Source organism: Penicillium canescens (genome assembly GCF_028828765.1).
Source record: "Penicillium canescens strain IBT 15451 chromosome Unknown utg000002l_segment0_segment0, whole genome shotgun sequence".
Classification (NCBI taxonomy): Eukaryota; Fungi; Ascomycota; class Eurotiomycetes; order Eurotiales; family Aspergillaceae; genus Penicillium; species Penicillium canescens.
The window spans coordinates 5756598-5781318 of NW_026703964.1; the positions used below are offsets into that span (position 1 = coordinate 5756598).

Genomic DNA, 24721 nt, shown 5'->3' on the forward strand with positions numbered 1-24721 from the left:
GCTAACTCACCCTGTGCTCCGGGAGCCGATCACTCCCCGAGGCAGCAGTTACACCGTCGCCTAGATTACTTAATAAGGCTCTCCATTGAGGAAATAATGCAGACATACGTGTATTAGACTAGAGAAGAAATAAATAGACCAGTTGAGTCCACGTATACATCCTCAACAGCTAATCTCACGTGACGCACAGCCACGTCGTGGCATGTCGCCCTCTCTATTTTTCCTCATCCCAGAAGAGGCTCCCGCATACCCAATCGTGGCGGCAATTGTGGGCCTCAGTGGACCAGTTGCAGCCTCAGAATTCAGCCCCTGGGAGACACGGCCGATCCTTTCCTTGCCTTGTCGTCATCGTCTGGCAGTCCTCGGGGGCCCCAGCCGCCACTCTGGATGCTTGGCACCCTCGTTGCCCCTACAGGGTGTCGCCCCAGCGTGTTTCAGAAAGATCGAAGGGATGAGCAGAATGTTCGAAGAGTGTGATGGGTCCGTTCCGTGGGCCAATGTCGAGGCGCATTGCGTTGTTGACCCGCCTTGGACATCCTCGACGAGTTACGTGCGCAGAGCCTCGGATCCCGGAGTCGAATTCACACCCGTACCATGGATAAGTGGGAGAGCACAAAAATAGCACAAGGACAGCACAAGGACAGCACAAGAGGCCTTACTAGATTCACGTTTTTCGGGCCTGCGCAGGGGAACAACCAACCCCCTCTGAGTACGTTGGTGGATCTAGGGGAGGTTGGATGACGAACGACATACTGTATACTGCGCTGGAGTCCCCACTCGCCCTTTCACAGCCCATCATCGGCACCTCCAATCAAATTCTGCACCAAAAATATCTCCTGTCTAGCGCATCTTCGATACGTCTTCTCCTGCACATCTCTCTACACTTCTCGACTTGGGAAGACTGCCCTACCTTGGAGATCTCTGGATAGATCGCCTGTCTCTAACACCACAGATCGCGGTTACCGTTGAATGTGCTCAGGTCAGGTGTTGTGAATCGACAGTTCTGATCCGCGAGCTTCCTTCGGATCCCAGACAGACTGCTTAGTTATTAGTTTCATTCACAACAAAGATCTCTTCCGCTGGGGAGCTGTGCACAATGTCTTTACCACCGCGAGCAACTTCTCCCCATTCGCCTGTCTCGGGAAACTCATCTCATTCGCCTGGGCCGAGCGAGGCCAGTCTGTATGGAACTCGTGAAGTGAGTGAACCGCCCCATTGAACCAAGACGATCTGCCATAGGAACACACGGAGAAGCTAACACGGTTCGTTTTAGCAGCAAGCCTACGCCTACGAAGAGAAGAATGATAACGCGGAGAGCCAACAGTCCCTGCTTTACCGCAATCAACCCAGTCCATTTAACGCCCCCTTCGATGACCCTTATGCCTCGACCGATTCCCTTCGTCGCTACACCCTCCATGATCCCGGTGTCACCATCTTCCCTGATGGCCCATATCAAGAGTCAGCGGGTGGGTTGAACCGTCGTTCTGGCATTGCATCGCCCATGTCAGAGACTCCGTCAGAAGCCTGGCAAAACCGACAGGCGCCTGGTTCCGGACTGCGCCGCTATGCCACCCGTAAGATTAAGCTTGTCCAGGGCTCAGTTTTGAGTGTGGACTACCCTGTTCCGAGTGCGATCCAGAATGCGATCCAGAAGGAGTATCGAGAGTCAGAAGAAGGATTCCCGGAAGAATTCACCCACTTGCGCTGTACGTCTTCCAAATGCGATTTCAGACCGGAGTTTAAACTAATTCGATACAGACACGGCTGCCACTTGTGATCCCGACGAGTTCACCCTGCGGAACGGATACAATCTGCGACCGGCCATGTACAACAGACATACGGAGCTTCTGATTGCGATTACCTATTACAACGAAGACAAAGTTCTGACAGCTCGGACGTTGCACGGTGTTATGCAGAACATCCGGGATATCGTCAATTTGAAAAAGTCCGAATTCTGGAATAAGGGAGGCCCGGCCTGGCAAAAGATCGTTTGCTGCTTGGTTTTTGACGGAATCGATCCATGTGACAAAAACACTCTTGACATGCTGGCAACGATCGGTATCTACCAAGATGGTATCATGAAGCGCTCCGTCGACGGACGGGAAACCGTTTCTCACATTTTCGAGTACACCACACAACTCTCGGTGACCTCCAACCAGCAATTGATCCGGCCTCAGGGCAACGAGTCGACCAACCTTCCTCCTGTCCAGATGATCTTCTGTCTGAAGCAAAAGAACAGCAAGAAGATCAATTCCCACCGTTGGCTATTCAACGGTTTCAGTCGCATCCTCAACCCCGAAGTGGTGATCCTTATCGATGCCGGGACTAAGCCCGGAAAGAAATCGCTTCTTGCTTTGTGGGAATCGTTCTACAACGATAAGAACCTAGGCGGGTCTTGTGGTGAGATTCACGCGATGTTAGGAAAGGGATGGAAGAACTTGATGAACCCTCTGGTCGCCGCGCAGAACTTCGAGTACAAAATCTCCAATATTCTCGACAAGCCACTAGAGAGCGCCTTCGGATACGTCAGTGTGTTGCCGGGTGCCTTCTCTGCGTACCGTTATCGCGCTATTATGGGTCGTCCCCTCGAGCAGTACTTCCACGGCGACCACACTCTCTCGAAGCAGCTAGGCAAGAAGGGTATCGAGGGCATGAATATCTTCAAGAAGAACATGTTCCTTGCCGAGGATCGTATCCTGTGTTTCGAACTTGTCGCAAAAGCCGGCTTCAAATGGCATTTGACCTACGTGAAGGCGTCTAAGGGTGAGACCGATGTGCCGGAGGGCGCAGCAGAATTTATCAGTCAGCGTCGCCGATGGTTAAACGGTTCATTCGCTGCTAGTCTGTATGCTATGATGCATTTCGGACGTATCTATAAGAGCGGCCACAATATCCTGCGGCTGTTCTTCCTTCACATCCAGATGACTTACAACTTTGTTGGTCTTGTCATGACTTGGTTTTCTCTCGGTATGAGCCTCCGCTTCTTATTTTCGTGAAATTGTCACTAACCAATCGTTAGCTTCGTTCTGGTTGACTACTTCTGTTATCATGGATCTTGTCGGAACGCCCAGTGAGGCCAACAAGAATAAGGGATGGCCTTTCGGCAACGACGCCTCTCCAATCGTGAACAACTTCTTGAAGTATGGTTACGTTTTCTTCTTGATGCTGCAATTTATTCTGGCGCTAGGCAACAGACCTAAAGGGTGAGTTTCTGAATCAACCTATCTCACAAGGTTAAATACTGACTTGGTTAGTTCTCGTTTGGCCTACACGCTCTCGTTTGTCTACTTCAGTATTGTTCAAACTTACATCATTGTCCTATCGTTCTACCTTGTCAAGAATGCTTTCACTGGAGGCACCCTCGACTTCTCTTTGGACGAAGGTGTCGGGAAATTCCTTTCGTCATTCTTCAGTTCTAGCGGAGCCGGTATTGTTCTGATCGCCTTGGTTTCTACCTATGGTATCTACTTCATCGCCAGTTTCTTGTATATGGATCCTTGGCACATGTTTACATCTTCCTGGGCGTACTTTGCTGGCATGACCTGCTCCATCAATATCTTGATGGTTTACGCTTTCTGCAACTGGCATGACGTTTCTTGGGGTACCAAGGGATCTGACAAGGGTGACTCGCTACCCGTCGCTGAGACTAAGAAGGACGATGCCAAGTCGAACTTCATTGAGGAAGTCGATAAGCCGCAGGCCGATATTGACAGTCAGTTTGAATCGACGGTCAAACGTGCTTTGGAACCGTATGTGGAGCCAGAAGAGAAGGATGAACGGAGCATGGATGATGGTTACAAGGCTTTCCGAACCAACCTGGTGTTGATCTGGATTTTCAGTAACCTGATTCTCACGTTGTGTATCACCAGTGAAGGCATCACCCGTTTCTGTCTTACGGTATGTTTCTCTTCCCAACTCAGCTGTTCACCCCCACTGACACTTACAGAACACATCTACGGTTCGTACCTCCAAATACTTCGCTGCTATTCTATGGACGACTGCCGGTCTGTCGATTTTCCGCTTCATTGGATCGCTGTGGTTCTTGGGCAAGTCTGGTATCTTGTGCTGCGTCTCCCGCCGCTAGAAAATTTCTGGGTCTTGCGAGCCAGCTGTAAATATTTCCATTTGTCTTGGCTTTGGGATTTGGTTGCCCTTCCGGGAGGGCTTGGTTTGATAGGATTTCGTTTTGGTCATGTCCGGTATTCCCCCACATCTGCAGCTGGATTGGCATTTTGTGCTTCATGGTGTACCATGTATATTGGGCGAGTGCTTTTTGTTTCGTTGCATCTACGATAGATCTAATTTATCGAAGCATTTCACAAATACCTGCGCTCAGATCCCTGTGGCGCTCCAACTTCCCGTTCCCCCCCACCACACCCGCATATGCACCCCAGTCGTATTCAGCCGGCCATCCGAGTGAAACGCACGGGTTATCTTACATGTTCTCTCACTTTTTGACAGGTTTAGGCAGCTATCACGAGCAATGTACTACGGCCAAGCATGAAAGACCTCGGACCACAGACATCCGAGACGCCCCCGGGACTGGCCAAGGAAACCTAGAAGATTAGCGGCCATACAAACGATGCTATTCAGAGTACCGGACATTGATAGTTCCTAGGCTAGTTCTCTGCCGTGTTTGCACAAAGTTTTGGTGGTCTCGTCTCTGCTCAGCGTCATGGCGCCCCCGCATTGCCCGCATTATCCGCATCACTTACTGGATTAAACCTCTCAAACCGAGATCTCGATGATTCTCTTATTTGCTGCCAAGCCTTGAGCCCTTAACGTTCGGCTGAGTTGCCGTTCCCCGCGTCCAAACTCATGGCCAAATGCTGTATTCGAACATGTGTTGCTTTGAGTCCGCTTTGATGAGGCATTTTCATCATGTCCCCCTGGCCAATAATCTCCAGCGCAATTGGACTCTATAAAAGCAACTCTGATGCCTCCCGCGCGTTGTCTTTCCTGTTCGCATATCTTTTGCTCTACTCGGCTCCACGTTCTTCGCTCTTGACCCACTTCATCGTCAAGTCTCCGCATTAATTGATCCCCTAATGGCACAGTATATCCCCAAAATTACTTCCGATTCTCTCCATCGCAAGGTCGTCCTGATCACAGGTATGCCACACTCCAGGGACCCCGTCCTATTATATTAACCTGGCTCCAGGTGGTGCCAATGGAATCGGTGCTTGTCTAGTGAAGCAATGCTTGGAAAGCGGCGCCAACGTCTGCATTGGCGACTTGGATAACATCTCGGGTGAGCGTCTGCTAAAGAACTGTCGCGACAACTTCCACCCAGAGGAAGAGGATATGCCCCCACGGGCAATCTTTCAGACCACTGATGTTACGAACTATCCATCGGTGCTGGCGCTGTTCGATCTGGCTTTCAAGACCTATAAACGCATCGATCACGTCGTCTCTGCGGCGGGGATCGTAGAAATCGGCAATTGGTTTGACTTTGGACTTACGCTGGAGGACGTTCGCCAGGTATGTGAAATAAGGCAACGGCCATGGTTGCTTGGCCTATCCATGGCATCCCAAAGTAATGCTTTATCTCCAGACTCCAACCCATAAAGTCCTGGATGTCAACCTCCTTGGCTCCATGTACGTCTCCCGCCTCGCATCTGTATACTTGCGTCACAACCGCGGAGGCAACTCCGATCGGTCTATTCTCTTGTTCTCTTGTGTCTCTGGTTTCAAGGAGAGCCCATCCCTCTTCATCTACCAGGCCTCCAAGCACGGTGTCACTGGGCTCATGCGCTCCCTACGCAACTACATCTCCTCCCCGTATAAGCATTCCCTCCGTATCAATACGATATGTCCATGGGTGACCCAGACCGAGAGCATCAAAAAGGTTGAGGCACAATGGAAGAATGCTGATCTTCCAACCAATACTCCGGACGAGGTTGCTACGGTGGCCACTGGAGTCTTGAATGACCCGTCACTCAACGGTACGTCCATGTTCGTTGAAGGAGGTCGTGCCTGGGAGATCGAACACAATATTAACCGACTGGAGTCGGAATGGTTGGGCGAAGCTCCGTCTAAAGTGCTCGGATTGGGCCAACAGTTGCTCGCTGACGGGGCTATCTGGACTGCCCCGGAGCGAGTTCGGAAGAGGAGCAGCGTCTCCTGCGGAATACCACCGGGTGTGCCTCTCCATAAGATCAACGGCCTCTCGAATGGCATAAAGAATGGCATCTCCAATGGCATGAACAGCAGCATAACGAATGGAACAACCAACGCATTGCCCAACGGGCTCGCCAATGGAGTGCTTAACGGAGCCACGAACGGGATGCATTAAGGTAGAATCTCAGTTCAAATTTACGAATCTTTGCGACCTCCTAAACCAAGTGTGAGATGTATTTTGACCAGTCTTACAAGTGTTACATGTGGTATAGTGTAGATGGACGGCTGTTTAGTGTCAAGATTGCCATGCGTTTATAGCCTCTAACTCCCTTGTTTCAGCTCACTTTTCCAGCAGACGATGTAAAAGCAGACAATCGATCAATGGACCGATCAGATAATCCCCGGAATCCACTGTCATGCAGATACTCCACATGATCGTTGCCATCCTGACGTTAAGTTATCTAGTACATGTACAAGTCTTAGATGGAACAGTCCAGATACGTTTCCCTTCGCACTGACAGATTGATGAAAGCGGATTAAAGAGATATGCAAAGACGGCTTGTAACTCGATATAACGCCCATCCGATGACGTTGTTCTGCAGCTTTAGCGCGCCACAATCAGATGGCCACAACTGACCACTCCCTTTATATTGGCCAGTAAGATTGCTGAATGTGTATCGTAGCAGCTGTCAGGAGGTATGTCTCGTTTCCTCGCGTGTACCAGCTATTAATAGACTGCGGAGGCCTGATATCCGGTCTAACATTGGCAGAACTACGGCACTAAAGAAGTGCTTGCACATTTCCAACTGAATCACTGAATATGGAAACCAATTATAATTATTAGTCAACGCTATCTATATATGCAACCTAAGCCAATGCAGCAAAGAGACATGTCATATCGCTCATCTTTTATACTTAAATGTCCCCCGAAACGCCAGTGTTCCTCTTCCCAACATATCCTCGGAATTATCTAAATGATTCCCGGGTATGCACACGGTCAATGTTATAAGGATTGGCCTCGTACGTAGGGACCCGGTGTGCATGTATAGTGTGAGTGGATGTGCGTGAGAGTGTGCGGTGGACAGAGTGGACATCTGCTGAAGTCTGTTCCTTTGCCTGGGAAATCGAAGTCGCATCGTGCTCTCGGGCGTGGTAAATTTCGGGTTCCTCCTTGTCGGAAGGCTCCTCTGTGACCTTTTGCATGCCCTGGAGGATGCTCTGAACAAAGGCCTCGGACTCGGCAGAGTATTTGCAATGCTTTCGAATGGAAAGACCATACTTGTAAAGCAAGAAGGGGAACGGCACACATGCAAGGGCCAGGAAAGCTGGAATACAAGATGCCCAGTGGATTCCCAGGTTCTTAAACATGTATGAGGTGAACAACGGGAATGCGAAGCCGAACATGGACCGGAGGAGGGAGTTGGCGGCCAAGACAGAGGCTGCAAAGATGGTGTAGGCATCAATCAAATAGTTGAAGACGCTGAGGAAGACGAGGACCATTCCGAATCCAAATGGAACTCCAGCAGCAATGCTCGCAAGCCAATGGACAGAGGGAGAATTGGTCCATGCAAACCAAAAGAGTCCAATCGGAAGGGCAAGCGAGGCCAACATACACGGCGGAAGACGGGCCTCCGGAGGTGCGTAACCTCCCTCCTTATCGAGGAGTTTGATATAGCGCGAATTTTCAGGAATTGAATAGGCGATAGCACAGAGCATACCCACCATAACACCAAGGAAGGCGAGACCAGCAACACCTTGGTTCCATCCACGATGAAGCTCATACACAATTGGGAATGCACCGAAAAGCATGTAGAGGGTTCCGTAGATGATAGCAAGGTAAATTGAGAGCAGCAGAACGATAGGTTCGCGGAACAGAAGGATAAAGGGCCGCGAGAGAGAAGTCTTCAAGGCAGCCTTGAGAGTGACACGTCCCTGATCAATGTCCAGTTTGCTGTAGTACACCCGGCCAGTCAATTTGGAGAGAGTCTTCGCGCGCTGACGTAGGAGAACGGGGGCATAAGTCTCGGGCTTCAATGCGGCTCCCAGGAACCACATCACACCACAGAGGATGGTCAACAGGCCCATGACCCATTTCCATCCCGCGGCCATACCGAGAAATCCACCGGCGATAGGTCCAATGACAGGTCCGAGGAAGGGGGCCAATGCAAAGGCCGACAGAGCCAGACCTCGCTCGCGGGCCATAAACATGTCGGCAATGACACCACCAGAGTTGGTGAACGGCGAGGAACCAAAAGCACCGGCCAAGAATCGAAAGACCAGCAGACTCTCAATGTTCTTCGCGCCAATGCAGGCAGCACAAAAGATGGTCAGGCCGCAGTACGTAGTAATGAAGACAGATTGACGGCCGAAAAGCTCGCTCATTGGAGCCCACAGAAGGGGACCCAAGGCGAATCCGAGCACGTAGAGTGATACACCCAAAGTCGCAATCTCCGTTGTCGCTCCGAATTGTTCTTCGATTTGAATAATGCCTCCAGTATATGCCGACGAGACTAGAGCGACGACTAGTGTCTCGAGGGCCGCGACGACAGTGATGAGCCATTTCAAAGCGGGCTTCAGCTGGAGAGGGTTTCGAAAATCGTTAGGAAGCCACTGAACCACATATGGATCATCTTCAGTCCCTGATCCGGCGTAAGGATAGTCTGCCACATCTTGGGTGATCGCGCCAGGGTTGGTAACAAGTCGCCAGAAAGGAACCTTGTGCGGGAGCTGCAGGTTCTTGGCCGAGTGCATCTCTGTGGCCATGATCGACAGCTGTATAGCTGTATAGCTGAATAGCTGAATGAGCTTGTGAAAACGAGGGGCTCAAGAGATTTTTTAAAAAAGAGAAAAGTCCTAGACCTCGGCAGAGAGTCCTAGTTTTGTGTTATAATAACGTACTCCGTAGTCTGATCCACCAAGTATCAGCCCGGAGACACTGCTGCATTAGGGTGGTGAGATATAAGAAGTGGACCCATCAAGCAGTATTTTGCTATCAAGAAAAAGAAAAAGTAACAAAAAAAGAGCTGAACAGCCTCATCTATTGGCTGTTCAACTTAGATCCCGACGCTCGGCCCACCCACTCGGCCCGATCAGTAATCTCTCGGCCTCTCCGATAGGCCTAATTGGTGGAAGAGTTTTAGCCGAGGTTCATTTGTTTTTATACATGTACAATAACTGACTTCTATTGCGACAGAGTACACTGTATTTCTATTTGCTTTGCATAATTATTCAAACCCTCAACATAGCAGCGCATCTTGGCAGATATGCCTACTCTAAGCACGCATTCGTGGACCTCTGATACATCTTTGTTCGAGGCGATACAAGAAAACTTCTTACACAAAGTTGGCTGTATACTATAATCCTTATTGGGTTGATAAAAGCCACGATGCGTGTGATATGATTTAACGCTGCTGTTAGCCGTTGTGACGAGAGAAGCCCCCGTAGAAACCGGAGGGAGCAAACTGTCTCAGGGGCCAGAAAAGCCCATTTTATGTTCTTCAACAGAATCAGAACCTGAGGCTGAAGTTAGTTCAGAATTGATATAAACGATTTACAGTGGGGATTATAGTTGCTGGAGTAACATGAACGAGATCTATTGTACTTAATGCTTATTTCTAGATTTATATACTATAAGTTCTTCCTACAGACTCTTCTCAATCTCACCGACTTCTGCCATCACAGTTCGGATCGCCGTTTTGGCACCCTCCCCCACCTCCTCGTAAGGGTGTCGGGGGGCCAGGTTTGCCGCCGCATCCTGAATCCCTGCGAGTTGGGCTGAATAGCATGCTACCGCATGCTTAGTGGATGCAATTCCGCTCTTGATAGGGCTTTCTGCGAGGGCTGCCTTTCTTTGTAGCGTCATAGCCTCATCCACCTGTCCCTTTTGGTACAATGCATAGATCCGAGCTGCAGTTTTGGGGAAGACATTGGCGAAAGCTGCGATGCACCCAGCGCTTCCTGCAGCAAGTCCTCCAATCAAGAAGTCGGACTGCCCACCAAAGGTCGCAAAGGTGCCGGGCGCAAACGTCGCTGCCAGTCGAGTAATCTTTCCGACAGATCCACAGGTAAGCTTGACGCCGACCACGTTGGACTGTCCATCTGGGTGGGACGACGCCGACTCTTGCACAATAGCGGCAATGGTCTCAGAGTCGATGTCGACTCCATTACAGACGCCGGGGAAATTGTAGACCACCACAGGGAGAGGCGCCTTTGCGGCCACTTCGGAAAAGAAGCGCTTGACCACATTCATGTTTGTTGCTTTGCCGAAGTATGCCGGAGGGAGGACCAACAGATAGTTGGCGCCAGCAGCGGCAGCATCCTGGGCGAGTTCCAGGGTTTGTTTGGTCGAGTGTGCACCAACCCCGGCCATCAGCGGGAAATCAGGGCCCACGGCTGCACGCGCAGTCGCAATCAACTGAGATCGCTCTTCGCGAGTGAGGAGGAAGGCTTCCGAGTTGGTGCCCAAGATCACCAGACCCGTCAGCCCAGTTGTGGACAGATAGGCGAAGTACTTGGATTGAGATTCTAGATCTAGTGAGTCGGTGCCATGGTGGAAAAAGGTGACTGCAGGACACCAGACCCCGGACGAGGGGACATGAGGTTGAGAGGCAACAGAGTGAGCACTCATGATGGAAGTATGAAGATACGTGGTGAGAATTTCGACTCTGACTCCCCAAATCCCTCACTTCTCTACTTATAACTATCGATGAGGGGCAAGTAGTCGGATGCCAATACCGAAGCCCCCCACACTTACTTCGAAGTCCACCTTCGGGCCATCGACCCGATCATCAACACTGCTCATCTGAAAATTGTTCGGTTTCTCTTCCGAGGGAAAAAGATAAGGGGAAATGATGGGAAAGCAACTCGGCCAGCGACCCGGGATCTACTTCATCCTCACAGCTTCATCTTAAAATGCCCTTGTTTCGCCCAACTTTCACTTTGAGTAACATTTGCAAAATGGCCACTGAAACACAAACCCTCACGCAATCGTGGTTTGATCGGGCTCGCTTTATCCCGCCCGATGCGATCTTTGCTTTGACGGCTCAGTATCTCGCAGATCCCTCTCCTTGTAAGGTCAATCTAGGCCAAGGAACATATCGAGACAAGAATGGGAGTCCATGGGTTCTTCCCTCGGTCAACAAGAGCCGAGAGCTATTATCATCGCACGGGCTGAACCACGAGTATCTTCCAATTGTCGGTCTGACAGAGTTTCGCAAAGAGGCTGCGAGACTTGCATTGGGCGATGAGCTGTTCGCAAAGAAACAGAACCAGGTATGCACAACACTCCATCTCCGCAGCAAGGGGCTAATCCAGAACAGCTCGCTACATGCCAAAGTCTCTCCGGCACTGGAGCACTGCATCTTGCTGGGCTATTGCTACGAGCATGCAAGACACCTTTGCCAAAGATATACGTTCCTGAGCCGACCTGGTCTAACCACCACCAGGTGTTCTCATCACTTGGATTCCAATGCAAAAGTTTTAGATACTACAGCCCCGAGACTAGAGACTTGGATATTGATTCCTATTATGCGACATTGAAATCGGCTGAACCGAACTCTGTGGTTATTATTCATGCGTGCGCTCATAACCCGACCGGGTGTGACCCGAGCAAGGAGCAATGGCAAGAGCTTGCGCACCTTTTCAAAGAAAGACAGCTGTTCCCTCTGTTTGACGCTGCCTATCTTGGCTTCAACTCAGGCAATGTCGACCGCGATGCTTTTGCAATCCGATGGTTCATTGAGGAAACAGGATTAGAAGCTGGAGTTTGTCTGTCCTTTGCGAAGAATATGGGTCTCTATGGTATGAACCCGAGCCCGACGTACAGAATGAAATCTTACAACATCTATTAGGGGAGCGAGTCGGTTGTTTCTTGCTCGCGACAAATACCGAGCAAGCGGCCGTGAAGACTCAGTCAATGCTTGAAATGCTTCAACGGTCCGAAGTTTCAAATCCACCGGCTTATGGGGCGAAGATCGCGAACACCATATTATCTAGTACTACCCTGCGGCAGGCTTGGTATGACGATCTGATCACCATGAGTGACCGCATTCGATCTATGAGAAAGGCATTGTATGATAAGTTGGTGTCGACGGGTAAGTCTGCTGGAATAAAGTAAGCAATCACACTAACATGGCCAGGCGCACCGGGGTCCTGGGAGCATCTAATTCGCCAATCCGGGATGTTTGGTTTTTGGGACTGTCCCCCAGTGTCGTCCTTCGACTGCGCGGTTCGTTCTCCCCTTGAAATCGCTGATGCTCGTATGCTGACACTCTGAGGACCACAGAGCAGTATCACATCTATATGGCAGACAACTCTAGGATATCCATTGCCGGTCTCAACGATGGAAACGTAGAGTACGTTGGACAATCCATAGCCGAGTGTTTGAAGCAGGAATGCTAGTCCGGTCCGGGTCCTCCGTGGGATTGGCCTCGCGTCGAGATTGTGATATGCATTGACAGAACCCGAGACTTGCTAGTGTTCTGTTTTGTTAATTGCACCTCTAGACAGAATATAACACAATTCCTTGGGTTTATGTCTTGTTTCCTGCACTTCCAACAGGACTAGTCGCCTCATGTGACTGGTCATGAGTCAGAGGTCGACTTGCCCACCTGCCCAGGGGCATAGACATATATCTGCCCAAGTGGCACAATATTACCATTGCTGGAAGACCTTGCTTCGCTTTTCTCTTGTTAACCAACTTTTGGCCGATCGAGACACACCCGACCCTTCAGCATGGTCATCACTCCAGCAGAGCAATGTGAAGAGACAGAAGCGATTCACATCCGTCGGCAAGCCGAAACCTGTCGGCAGATCTTCCCAGATGAAATTATTGTCCAAGCGGTCCCAAGCGAAGGCGTTGTCATCCAGACATTGGAACTGTTCTAGTGAAAGTCGAACCGAGCCGTTGGTGTTGGGAAGCGAGGCCGAGGGTTGGAAGCAGATCTCAGGCAGCTGGAGGCCTTCTTGGCAGGGGTAGGACGCATGTGAGGTGCATCTGAGCCCACTTGCGCGTTCATCTGCTACCCAAGTCCTGTCGTCCAGTGATTATACAAAGAGAATTGACCTCGGCATAGAAACAGCCTTCCCCGACGGCAGAGGGAACGAAGCGAGCAAAGCAGGGATTACCAACGGAGTGGTCATCGTCGAAGCAGCACGGAATGAGACGGAAAAGGTTCTCGAGGTTTCCATTGCTGGATTCCAGGACAACGGGCGTTCGCGGGAACTACTTGATGCACTTACGAGGATCGCGACAACAAGGGAGGACACGCGTCTGTATTGGGCCAAAATCGACAATCGGATAGCCGGCAAGCACTGCTCTTGCGAGTATGCAAACACTCATGGGAAAGAAAGCTCACCTCTACCTGGATAGTACATAGCCCGATTACCGTGGCCGGGGAATACACCTAGCACTCATTGAGGCGCGGCTAAGGGACGTACAGCAACTCAAGCTCCACCTGGCAACCACTATTACCAAAGTCGGAAGTGGGATTGCGCGAAATATGGAACGGTCAGGCATGCGGCTTGCATACACGACGATAATATTCACCCGACGATAACGCACGACAAAAAAATGCCGCATGGTGAGATTTAGTGGAGTCCCCGGGCTGAATAGTGTTTCCAAACATGAAGATGTGCAAGTGTCCTCTGCATCTCTGCATCTATGGAAGTCGGGGAATGGGGTTTATTACGTACAAAGACCCCGGACGGAGTCTGGGGCAGTTGGAGGAGGGTTTTCGAGGCAATTATAGCCATGTTATTCAGCATAAGCAGACTGGGCTACCCACAAGTCTCGGACGGCACAGCGAATCATGCCATGGTTATTTTGCGCTAATTTCCCCGGCCGGCACGGCTAAACCTAATGGCGTTGGTGGCGCTCCACCACTCCAGGTCCTTTACCCCAAGAGTGAGTTTCTGGGGAGAGAGGATTGTACTCGGTAGGTTGAAAGTAAGGCAATGAGCGAGAATCGGAGAAACCCAGCTGCCCAACGATCAGCGCCCTTGCATGGAAAAAGATGGAAAGATTGGAGTAACGTTATACGAAAGATATCTGGTTGCGGTACTCACGTGATGGGCAAAATCTTGTTTCCGCCCAGCCCAACCCTCATTGGATTATTTTCTCTTCCCGGCAATCATCCGAAGATCGTGGCGCGACTAAGAAAAACTTCTTTTTATCTACAATATCTCTATTATGATCAGTTACATTTACATATATATACAATGAATATGAAGACTCTCGTCGGTTTCCACGTTCCCCGCGTATTCAAACGCGGGGAGACTCCATAGTGACATACCCTCCAAACCAGTCCCCAAGCGTTCGACATCCAATGCCACTCGATGTTGCATTTTTTTTACCTAACCTCGAACCTTCTTATCGACTCTATCAACGGGGCGCGGGCTGAGTTTCGCCTAGTGTCACCCGTGTGGAACGATCCCAACCTGCATTCGGCGCCCTCGTTGGATAGACGATCTGTCGGTGGAGCAGCGTCGTACTCCACGTGGTGGACCGGCCAAGCAGCGTTCTCGAAATTCCCTTAGTCAACGAAATCTGCAATTTTGCCTCCCGATAGCGCCGCATTCGAGAACTTTGTGAAATTTCCCTTCTTATAGCCCCCCTCTACCCTCTTCCCTCTCCCCTTGGTTTAGTACACCACCACCATCATGGGCATCGACAACATCTCAAACGACCATGACACTGACAAGGTGATGGGAGCTGAAGGCGAGAAGGCCCCCTACTCCCCACCGCCGCCTTTTGAAGGGGACATGGTGGGGGAGATGAGTGAGGCAGAAAGGAATATCTACGACCACGGCATCAACAAGTTTAGCCGTCTCGGCTGGAAGCGCCTCACCATTGTGCTCATCGTCGAGGCTATTGCGCTGGGTAGTTTGTCGATTCCTTCTACCTTTGCGACGCTAGGCATGGTGGCAGGTGTGATCTGCTGTGTGGGTATCGGTTTCATCGCCATCTATACCAGTTACATTGTGGGAATGGTCAAGTTGGCGTTCCCCGAGGTGGCAACCTATGCCGATGCAGGTCGGTTGCTCGGCCGTCGGTTGGGATGCGGACGTTTCGGATACGAGCTCGTCAACGCCATGCTGGGTCTCCAGTTGATCTTCCTTACGGCCTCGCACTGTTTGACCGGAACCATTGCATTCATGGACATCACAAAGAGTGGCGTTTGCTCAATTGTCTTTGCTGTTGTCTCGGCAATCATTCTGCTGTTGCTTGCCATTCCTCCCAGTTTCACCGAGGTTGCCATTCTAGGCTACGTCGATTTCGCCTCAATCGTCCTCGCCATTGGAATCACGATCATCGGAACTGGCATAAAAGCAGGAGATTCCCCCGGCGGACTCAGTGGAGTCGAATGGTCGGCCTGGCCTAAAGAGGGCGTCACCTTTACCGAAGCTTTTATCGCTCTCACCAACATCGTTTTCGCATACAGCTTTGCCATGTGCCAGTTCTCCTTCATGGATGAGATGCACACGCCACGGGACTTTGTCAAGTCCATCTGGGCGCTTGGCATCACTGAGATTTTCATCTACACGATTACCGGTGCTCTGATCTACGCCTTTGTTGGCCAGGACGTCTCTAGTCCCGCCCTCACTTCGGCTGGAACGCTTTTGAGTCGTGTTGCATACGGTGTTGCCCTGCCCGTGATCTTCATCAGTGGTTCGATTAACACCGTTGTCTTCGGACGCCTGGTTCACGGTCGCATCTTCGCCAACTCTCCGATTCGCTTCATTAACACGAAGATGGGATGGCTGACATGGCTGGCGGTGATCACAGCCGCCACCGTCGTGGCATTCATCATTGCTGAGGTCATCCCCTTCTTCAATGATTTGCTCTCCATTTCCTCGGCCCTTTTCATCTCTGGATTCACCTTCTACTTCCCCGCCATGATGTGGTTCATGCTTCTTCGGAAGGGTAGCTGGAGTGAGCCGAAGAACATCGCCTTGGCTATTATCAACGCCTTCATCTTCATCATCGGCATGGTGGTTCTCGTCGGTGGAACATACTCCAGCGTGGATGACATTGTAAGTCTTACCTTACCGTTGTATTTTTACTAGGGTTGTTTTACTAACTTGACTTCCACAGGTCATCAAATACGCCAAGGGAGAAGTTGGCGGTGTCTTCTCATGTGCTGCTCCTGAGTAAGACTTGCCCTGTATTACTGGCAATCCCAAGACAGAAGAGCGTGTTCAAGCTGGTGCTTGCACAGAGCTTCTATCAACCCTGGTTGGTCTGAGATAGAAACACTCTTTGCTTTGGGACCAGCGCTATGATTTGCGACCTAGCAATCTACGATTTAGGCGTTGCATTGCATTTACACGATACATCATCTACGGAAGCATGGATCTAGAAGCGAAACCTGTATATATAGTTCAATTTATCAACATTTAGATAACTCAATTCTATTTTAAAATTTATAAATTTCCTCCGACTGCACCTCCAGAATTTCTGGTGATCTGGAAAGAACTCAGCGCAAACCCAAGGCCCCGACGTAAAATCAACATTGCGTCCATACGTAAGGGCGCTTTGAGGTCACTGGAAATGATAGCATTATTGCTCCGTGGATATTACGATTCTTCAAAAGTGGTACCTGGTGATAGAACCTGTGGCTCAGAAATCAGGTGGTGGTTCATCACTCCTTTAATATCTGATGAGGCCCGTCGAATGTGGAGTCAAAATGCTTTTTCCCCTCCAAAGCATCAGAAAGCATCAGTGCACTACCAGGTGATTGCTGCCACTTAGCGAAAAGCGTGGTAGGACGGCCATGCTCTGTGAACAGCAAGTTGTATCATTCCCCACTTCATCACCATTAGCGCTGGTTTGTCTTGCACTAATCATTGATCTACGCACCGTGATGTTTACAATCCACAGAAAGACATCAATCGTTTGGGTCTAGAGCCCAAGCCCTGCTAACGCAGCTATATATGTTGTGCACCGAGCTGTTATATATATCTTAATCCCGCCTTTTACATATATCAGCGAGTTCGCAGCAGAACTCATTTACAGACTTCACCTATGCCAACGCTTTTAACTCGACACTCTACGTATACCCTCGGGATTTAAAGCGTTTTCTTCTTTCCGACCGTTAGACTGTTTTACGTTTCGTGGTGCATGACTTTAGATCGTCGTTCAACTGCGGTTACCCCATCCAGCGCCTGGCCAGAAACCTTCCAACCTGGGAAATTACGTTTTGAATGGAGTTTTCGTGCCACAAGACTCTGTCTTAGAAGAAGAGCTTGACGGCAACCGATGACCATGATCGAGGTTGGCAAATTCAATCGCTTAGATATTTCAGCCGAACTTATCCTAAGGTCGATATGCGAGGTTCATATCTTTGTTTGAAGGTCAAACTTCGTGGTCAGCAGAACCGACCAGTTCAAGGGATCTGCTGATTCGATTTTCACATCTGTTACCGCTCACATCAACTCGAGATGCAAGTGTCCAAGCGCAATGGATGCAAATCGTCTAGTTGCCGTGGGCATGGTATCCTAACAACCCACGGGATGGATAGATTGATAGTATCAGGAATTGGAAGCACAGTGAACGATGTCAACTTGTACCCTAACTGTAAGGTGTGGAGATGCAGATAGGACAAGCCCTCAAAGCGAAATGTACTGTGTATTTTATTGTGCAAACCACCCGTGTCTCGCATTCAGTGGAACGTAGCCATCCTATCAGGCGACAAAAGGGAAGGGAAACGCTAGAGCAGTAATAAATCCGAGGACACAAATTCACCTGAAACCCCTGCAATCTACCCAGCTTTATTACTTATATATAACCGTAATTGCGGATTGCCCAGTTAACCTACGGTACACATGGCCTCGAGGAGCCAAACAATTTTCTAGACACACCAAACGATACCGACCACATTTGAATTTAGGCAATATCGCCATTTAAAATCCTTAGAGCCTTGGGAAGTAAAAGTGGACAGGACTTACCACCAGGAAAATTCTTGCATACGCAGCAAGAAACCCCTATGCTTGGAGCTAGCAAGAATACATAGACCACATGACCGATCTACCTACAATACAGTAATCAATAGCGATGCAGATCACTTGACGATTTGCAAAACTGACAAAAAAGAAATTGTGGAATGTCCCAGGGACTTAGCCACTAAAGAGCGTATTTTTAGATATCCGCCACTGGGCACCTGGGGATAGCGGACTCGAGCCACAAAAAGTAAAGCGACCGAGCAGCAAAACAGGTCTGCGTGTTTCCCCGCTAATAGCATCTCATTAATCCAACATTGGAACATGATTGGGCTTGATTCGGACGCTATGAGTAAGTCGGAGAAACATGTGGAGAGCGCTTGGCATTCAAGGTCTGCACGGAATGACAGGATCTTATTCAGGATTTATTCACGTAAAGTGGTATTCTTCAGCAAGAAATGGTCTTCTAGCGGTGCATCGCGACAATTCGTTATTAGTTACATGCCCTTGAAAAGAGAAAGTGTGATGAGAAAAAAAGGGGAGCGGGAAGATCGCCTGGCACTAATGTTGAGACATTGGACCAACATAGAATTGCCCCATATAAGGGTCCAATTTGATGTCATTTTGCGGTTTACACCGTTGCTTGGCTCTATGAATAGCTGTCATTTGTGAGACATCAACCTCGGGTTCAACCTCGGGCACGGCAGTGGCGCCTATTGCCCGTCTTGCCGTCCCCAGGCTTCAGGTATAAAGGTAGGCTCAATTGCAGGAAAGGCATCCCATTATCATCTTCATCTTCTCATCCTCTCATCCTCTCACAAGTCTATTCGCACATCCATACTTTCATCTTCAAAATGCAGCTCAAGAACATTGTCCTCGCCGCCTCGGTCAGCGCCGCTGTCTCTGCCGCCCCCTCTACCGAGTCCAACAAGACCTTCGGTGTTATCGCCATTCACTCTGGTAGCGGTGTCCAAAACGCTGCATTTGATGCCTCCCAGAGCAGCATCTTTGCTGGTCTGGCCAATCCCGGCGCCAGCTGCGCCCGTCCCAAGGAGCAGGACGCCACTTTCTATATCAACGACGGCGCCCTTTACCTCTATGACAAATCTGCCACTCCTCAAGAGATCTATGTTGACGCCTCCGGCATGGGTACGGTTTCTCTCTTCCCCAATCAATCTGGACCAAGCTAATTGAGGAAAAAGGTCAAGGCAAGATCGGATACACCACCGGTGCTCAGCCCGCTCCCAAGAACTCCCAGCGCAAGGGATGGGCAGTGAAGGACGGCCACCTCCAATTCTCTGGCAAGGACTTGATCGCTTGCCCCAACAGCATTGATGGTGCCTGGAGCATCTGGGCCTCTGCTGGTATTGATAACCCTGCTGGCAACGAGAACTGTGTTAGCATTGCCGCTCGTGTTATGGAGACATCCAACCCCAACGGCTGCAAGTACACCTCGTAAAGGCCATGAGAGCCTCCAGCCGAATGGATAGAACCTTCGCCTAGCTCGGTGATGGTGATCTCTACACTGTATAGAGCCGACTGATCCTTGACGGCGGGAACCATTAAGATCTATCGTCTTGACTTCTGAAGCTTGTCGAATACACTCCTTTTAATTAGCCAACACTTGAAATCTTGAAATCTAACAAAGTCGCGACTATGTCAGATATCATTTTGTGACAATTATATTATCCATCTTTTCGTTCTATCCGAGTCCGGCAAGTTGGGCACTATTAGGCCTGGATCATATATCATCGAGAGTACTGAATCACCAACAATATTCATTCCATAGGGTAGAATACTAGACCGAAACGAGATCAACTAAAGGTAGGAAATGAAAATGAAAATGACCCGAGAAATAAGCTCCGGGTAGGCAGCAAGGATGTAGGTAAACACCAAGGTACTAGTTAAGTTAGATATAGTTTATTAGTCATCAGAAGATTGTTTAACGTTAACATTAAGAACTTAAGGTTGACAAGTCAACTTCCCCAGAGAAAAGTATTCACCGAAAAATGCGAAGAAGGATAAATTCTCAAGACCAATGGGATGGCAAAGGAAGTCGGCAAATTTCGCCTTAACGTTGCAAAACCAAAACCTGCCAATTTGGAATTTGGTGAACCTCGGACCTCCGCCACTTTGCATCTAGACACATCTAGACTACTTCCACACCCCCTCCCCTTATGTCTTACCTTTTGACATCTTCCATCTTTGCAAATTTCTTCATCTCATGTAGGTCACACACATTCACTGTTTCATGAAGTTGACTCATAGATCAGGTATGCATCTTGCGCTGTGTCAGACCTCTTTGTCTGCCCTCGTTACGATCGCCTGTCCTTGGGTCTGCTCTGCTAGTTGATGGGTGTGATCGGATGCGGATTCCAATTGCGGTGCAGCTCGGGCTGCTAGTGCTTCTGACAGCTGTCCTCGGTGTTGCTGTACTCGCGATTGCTACGGTACCGTGTCACGCCCTTCAGAGATCGGAAAAAGCCAATTGACAATCATAGTGGTTTACCACCTATGAATTTGTGGTGGGAGTCCAGTATGCACCACCCTGTCATATATTCGGACGAAGTCTGACTCTGGAGTAGATCACAAAGCCTCGAACTCGTTGCGACCATCAAAGCTAGCCAGATTGCCTCCAATTTGGACCTCCTCGAGACCACCTGCAAGACCATCGCTACCCGCATTCTGATCCAATCAGCCCTGAAACGCTATTATGTGGGCAATAACACTGACGCAAATTGGGTGACTTCGATCGCCGATGCCCAATCTGCGCTTGGAAGTCGGGGATACTTGAGCCTCTACCAGGCCGTCATCTATTCCAAAGATGGACAAGGAGGCAGCGAGACATTGCTCAACGTGACGAGTGACACAGTCCCGGACATCACGCTTCCATATACGTATCCGAATGGGAGCTCTGTGATGCTGGGCAATGACGGGATAGGCTACCCACCCTCGCTCTATCCGAATCTTACCTACCACGGCGCGTCGGGCGACAATGGGTCGACAAATGCCTATGCATTCTCTGACTATATCCTTGGATTAGACTCGGCACTGCTCCTTGGGCCCCTAAAAGTTAATTCTTCCTTCTCACTCGTCTCCTTAACCCTGCCGATCGTCAACAACACCTCCAACACGGATATTCTGGGATTTGTGACGTGAGCATTTCTACAAGCAAGGCCCACCGGAAACCAAATATACGAAAGCTAACCATTCTCAGTATCGTCGCCAGTGCCGCAAATCTACAGAGTGTCGTGAGCTCACGGGATGGCTTGGGGAATACCGGACAAGTGCTTCTATTAGGGCCGTTGCAACCGGAAAACACCTTCGCCACGAGCGCCCAACCTGCAACAGTCACATCAGCCCCTCACGCGGCGGCACTTGGTGCAGCGCAGGTCCACTATGTCTTCGAGCCCACCCCCTGCCCAGCCAGGTGAGCCGACACAATGGAATTTCGACCGACACGCCATTTGTACTCTCCACGTACCCCATGGCGTTGAGGGTCATGTTACAATCATACGAGAGCAAAGCTATCAGCCAATTGTCAACCAAGAATGAGCGAGGAGTCAACGTGGCGGTAGGGGCGGTGCGTCCTCAAAATAGCCTTGCTCAGTGGATTCTTCTTGTAGAGGAAACACATTCCGAATCCTTCGCTCCCATTCTTCGGCTACGAAAGATTATCCTCGCGTGCGTGTTTGGTACAGCTGGCGCAATTATCCTCATCGTCCCTATCTTAACTCACTGGGCGGTTGCTCCTATCCGAAGATTGCGTGAGGCCGCGAAGAAGTCGGTCGAGCCTGAGATGGCGCCACCGCCTGCTCCCCGCGACCCACAGAGGACATATCCAGGCATGGACGATGGACTGGGGGATCCGGTTGAGCAAATCGAAGAACACATGAGCGAGAAGGGGCCTCCCTCCACGTGGATGAAGCGTCTCTGGAATCCCCTGGGGAGGCTGAACAGTGCCGCCAGCGTTGGCAACCCCCCAAACTCTCGCAGCTTTCAGATACCTGGGAGGATCAAGGAACGGAACCATTGTGTGACGGATGAACTCACAGAGCTTACCAAAACATTCAACGAAATGTCAGACGAATTAACAATTCAGTACAATCGACTGGAAGAGCGAGTGGCTGAGCGGACCCGAGAGCTTGAAAAGGCCAAACTGGCAGCAGAGACAGCCAACGAGAGCAAAACATTGTTCATCGCCAACATTTCTCATGAGCTCAAGACTCCTCTCAATGGAATCCTTGGCATGTGTGCAGTGTGTATGGGCGAGGAGGACCTTTCTCGAATCAAAAAGTCTCTGCAGGTGGTCTATCAATCAGGGGATCTCCTTTTGCACCTTTTGAATGATTTACTCACCTTCAGCAAAAACCAAATCGATCAAGCAATTCAGATTGAAGAAAAGGAATTTAAGTTATCCGACATCCGATCACAATTGGCCATTATCTTCCAGAATCAAGTGCATGAGAAGCATATCGACTTCAGTGTTAACTTTGTCTCCGGTGGAATCACCGAGTCTAAGGGCACCGTTTGCCGTGAAAGATCATTTGAGCAAACTAGTCTAGCTTTCGGCCTGCCTGCACCCGGCCGACTCGCAGATATGGTTCTATGGGGTGACCAGCATCGAATCCTTCAGGTGCTCATCAATTTGGTCAGCAACAGCCTCAAGTTCACGCCTGAGCATGGAAAAGTGGAAGTCCATATCCGTTGTATTGATGATTCTCCCAGCAATGAGCCGGTAACTATCAATGATCGAACTCGACGTAACTCAAGATTCCGGCCCCCGACGGCCTCGAGTGCAACCTCATCCATTGGTCCCAGGGCTCACGCAAATGATGTCCAACCCGAGGGCCAGAACACGATGAAACCCAATCTCCGCCAGGTGAATTTTGAATTTGAAGTTCATGATAATGGACCGGGTATTCCTGCACATTTGCATCGACGTATATTTGATCCTTTTGTTCAAGGTGATCTCGGATTGAATCGGAAGTATGGAGGAACTGGCCTGGGCTTGAGCATTTGTGCTCAGTTGTCCCGCATCATGGGTGGTGTTATTCTTCTTAATAGCGAGGAGGGCAAAGGATCTCTCTTCACACTCAAAATTCCCCTTGGATTTGTGAGAGAGCTCTCCCCTAGCACACATACATCAAGCATTCCAGGATCCCGGACCCCCAGCGTCCTGTCTCTGGAAGACTTTTCCAACACTGCGCGAACACCCTCCAATCATGGGTCAGTGCGAAATGAACCTCATGCACCTGGCTTTGAGAAGTCGGAGATCCAACCACGCCTGGTCGGACTAAGTCAACCATTTTTCGCACCGGCTATGCTTTCATCTCCTGCACCGCCGCTATCAACAAACCTTCCGTCAAATCAAACTACCGCAGAGAATGGCGATGGATCAAAAAGGATTCGTGTTTTGGTTGCCGAGGACAACACTGTTAATCAAGAAGTCGTTCGACGGTGCGTGGGGAAACCAGTGAGCCCCAACATTGATATCGTGGAAGTACTGACGGATAATAGCATGCTTGCCTTGGAGGAAGTTTATGATGTAACAATTGTGAAGGATGGCCAGGAGGCATATGACACCGTCAAGTCGAACATGGAAAAAGGCAAAGTCTTTGACCTTATATTTATGGACATTCAGGTATGAATGACTGCGTTGAATTATTTATGAACCATGCTAATTGACCCAGATGCCTATTCTCGATGGACTCGAAAGTACGCGACTGATACGGCAGATGGGATATTCTGCACCCATTATCGCACTAAGCGCCTTTGCGGAAGAGAGCAACATCAAAGACTGCATGGACTCTGGCATGGATATGTTCATAAGGTTAGTCGATCAAAACACGAGGCACGGATCTGCGGCTGACAAAAACCAGCAAACCAATTCGAAGACCTGCTTTGAAGCAGGTTCTAAGCAAATTTTCTACAATCATGGAGGAGAACGAGACGGCCTGATAATGACAATTGTACATCACATCGGCGGGAGGAAGAATATGTAACTAACCGCCAAATATTAACGAGAGATTCACTCTGACAGTGGGCCATTGGGACTTCTAATGTTTATTCCTAATTTTTTTCCACGTTAAAACGCAGATTAAGTCCCCCTTGGCTAACCATGATGAGGGTCTAGGTGGTGGGACTCCGATATACGAAAAAGGAACGGTTGATTAGTATAGTCCATACCGTCCACACAACACTATCACAATAAACACTTGATAGCAATTGCTAGTTGGCAATATCCAGTGATGCTATCCGCAGTGAGACGAAAATAGACATGTCAAACATCGGAATGGTCCAATCAGCTCTTAGAAAGATCATGCCCCAAAGGCTGCGAGAAAGACGTTGCATTGAAGGGAGACATCAAGTCGAACACAAGCAAGAATTGTCTTGATTGTTGGCAGTTCGGCATACAATACCCCTGAACCCCGAACTGTGCGGGGAATCGCTGGGCATTTGTTTTCGGTCAAATTCCACTTCACTTTACCACCAATCGTTGACGATTTCCCTTCCTCCACCAAGGGTCGTCGGAATTCCCATGCGGATGGTGTCATTTAGTCCGCATTTTTAATAACCAAGTGGAAAGGCCAAGAATGGTCTTTCCGTGCTCATGGCCCCGACAAATGGCGGGCATTTAAGAGCCCGGGAATCCCTACGCAGT

General features: G+C 49.7%; 10 protein-coding genes across 10 annotated transcripts; 7 read left to right on the top strand and 3 right to left on the bottom strand.

Annotated features, from left to right (window-relative positions):
• Window positions 1-789: 789 nt before the first annotated feature.
• On the top strand, window positions 790-4309 carry N7446_003429 (uncharacterized protein). The gene is made up of 6 exons (XM_058512178.1): window positions 790-1198; window positions 1274-1706; window positions 1759-2967; window positions 3020-3203; window positions 3255-3897; window positions 3947-4309. The coding sequence occupies exons 1-6, from the start codon at window positions 1097-1099 to the stop codon at window positions 4082-4084; spliced, it is 2709 nt and encodes a 902-aa protein (XP_058377714.1). The 5' UTR covers window positions 790-1096; the 3' UTR covers window positions 4085-4309.
• Window positions 4310-5048: 739 nt separating this feature from the next.
• N7446_003430 (putative 3-hydroxyacyl-CoA dehydrogenase) lies at window positions 5049-6295 on the top strand (the record flags this gene model as incomplete). The annotated part of the gene is made up of 3 exons (XM_058512179.1): window positions 5049-5112; window positions 5162-5481; window positions 5555-6295. 3 exons carry the CDS (start codon window positions 5049-5051, stop codon window positions 6293-6295), a joined length of 1125 nt encoding a protein of 374 aa, XP_058377715.1.
• Window positions 6296-7086: 791 nt separating this feature from the next.
• N7446_003431 (MFS transporter) lies at window positions 7087-8883 on the bottom strand (the record flags this gene model as incomplete). The annotated part of the gene is made up of 1 exon (XM_058512180.1): window positions 7087-8883. The coding sequence occupies one exon, from the start codon at window positions 8881-8883 to the stop codon at window positions 7087-7089; it is 1797 nt and encodes a 598-aa protein (XP_058377716.1).
• An 877-nt stretch (window positions 8884-9760) lies between these two features.
• Window positions 9761-10747, bottom strand: N7446_003432 (dihydrodipicolinate synthase family protein; the record flags this gene model as incomplete). The annotated part of the gene is made up of 1 exon (XM_058512181.1): window positions 9761-10747. The coding sequence occupies one exon, from the start codon at window positions 10745-10747 to the stop codon at window positions 9761-9763; it is 987 nt and encodes a 328-aa protein (XP_058377717.1).
• A 44-nt stretch (window positions 10748-10791) lies between these two features.
• Window positions 10792-12635, top strand: N7446_003433 (uncharacterized protein). The gene is made up of 5 exons (XM_058512182.1): window positions 10792-11391; window positions 11439-11919; window positions 11970-12216; window positions 12258-12346; window positions 12404-12635. Exons 1-5 carry the CDS (start codon window positions 11032-11034, stop codon window positions 12517-12519), a joined length of 1293 nt encoding a protein of 430 aa, XP_058377718.1. The 5' UTR covers window positions 10792-11031; the 3' UTR covers window positions 12520-12635.
• A 136-nt stretch (window positions 12636-12771) lies between these two features.
• Window positions 12772-13308, bottom strand: N7446_003434 (uncharacterized protein; the record flags this gene model as incomplete). Its single annotated transcript, XM_058512183.1, has 2 exons — window positions 12772-13150; window positions 13184-13308. The coding sequence occupies 2 exons, from the start codon at window positions 13306-13308 to the stop codon at window positions 12772-12774; spliced, it is 504 nt and encodes a 167-aa protein (XP_058377719.1).
• Window positions 13309-14268: 960 nt separating this feature from the next.
• Window positions 14269-16513, top strand: N7446_003435 (uncharacterized protein). Its single transcript, XM_058512184.1, has 2 exons — window positions 14269-16152; window positions 16214-16513. The coding sequence occupies exons 1-2, from the start codon at window positions 14779-14781 to the stop codon at window positions 16271-16273; spliced, it is 1434 nt and encodes a 477-aa protein (XP_058377720.1). The 5' UTR covers window positions 14269-14778; the 3' UTR covers window positions 16274-16513.
• A 2398-nt stretch (window positions 16514-18911) lies between these two features.
• On the top strand, window positions 18912-19516 carry aspf34 (cell wall protein PhiA; the record flags this gene model as incomplete). The annotated part of the gene is made up of 2 exons (XM_058512185.1): window positions 18912-19206; window positions 19260-19516. The coding sequence occupies 2 exons, from the start codon at window positions 18912-18914 to the stop codon at window positions 19514-19516; spliced, it is 552 nt and encodes a 183-aa protein (XP_058377721.1).
• A 756-nt stretch (window positions 19517-20272) lies between these two features.
• Window positions 20273-21491, top strand: N7446_003437 (uncharacterized protein; the record flags this gene model as incomplete). The annotated part of the gene is made up of 4 exons (XM_058512186.1): window positions 20273-20507; window positions 20559-20593; window positions 20643-21212; window positions 21275-21491. Exons 1-4 carry the CDS (start codon window positions 20424-20426, stop codon window positions 21489-21491), a joined length of 906 nt encoding a protein of 301 aa, XP_058377722.1. The 5' UTR covers window positions 20273-20423.
• A 53-nt stretch (window positions 21492-21544) lies between these two features.
• tcsB (putative sensor histidine kinase/response regulator TcsB/Sln1) lies at window positions 21545-24111 on the top strand (the record flags this gene model as incomplete). Its single annotated transcript, XM_058512187.1, has 4 exons — window positions 21545-23517; window positions 23578-23701; window positions 23751-23890; window positions 23940-24111. The coding sequence occupies 4 exons, from the start codon at window positions 21545-21547 to the stop codon at window positions 24016-24018; spliced, it is 2316 nt and encodes a 771-aa protein (XP_058377723.1). The 3' UTR covers window positions 24019-24111.
• Window positions 24112-24721: the final 610 nt, after the last annotated feature.

What these genes read in the sequence shown, in the direction of transcription:
- N7446_003429 (XM_058512178.1), top strand. Translation starts at nt 1,097, where the DNA reads ATGTCTTTACCACCGCGAGCAACTTCTCCCCATTCGCCTGTCTCGGGA. An exon ending in GTCTGTATGGAACTCGTGAA is followed by an intron (nt 1,199 to 1,273) that starts GTGAGTGAACCG and finishes GGTTCGTTTTAG; the next exon opens with CAGCAAGCCTACGCCTACGA. An exon ending in CTAGGCAACAGACCTAAAGG is followed by an intron (nt 3,204 to 3,254) that starts GTGAGTTTCTGA and finishes TGACTTGGTTAG; the next exon opens with TTCTCGTTTGGCCTACACGC.
- N7446_003433 (XM_058512182.1), top strand. Translation starts at nt 11,032, where the DNA reads ATGCCCTTGTTTCGCCCAACTTTCACTTTGAGTAACATTTGCAAAATG. An exon ending in GAAGAATATGGGTCTCTATG is followed by an intron (nt 11,920 to 11,969) that starts GTATGAACCCGA and finishes AACATCTATTAG; the next exon opens with GGGAGCGAGTCGGTTGTTTC. An exon ending in AAGTTGGTGTCGACGGGTAA is followed by an intron (nt 12,217 to 12,257) that starts GTCTGCTGGAAT and finishes TAACATGGCCAG; the next exon opens with GCGCACCGGGGTCCTGGGAG.
- N7446_003435 (XM_058512184.1), top strand. Translation starts at nt 14,779, where the DNA reads ATGGGCATCGACAACATCTCAAACGACCATGACACTGACAAGGTGATG. An exon ending in ACTCCAGCGTGGATGACATT is followed by an intron (nt 16,153 to 16,213) that starts GTAAGTCTTACC and finishes TGACTTCCACAG; the next exon opens with GTCATCAAATACGCCAAGGG.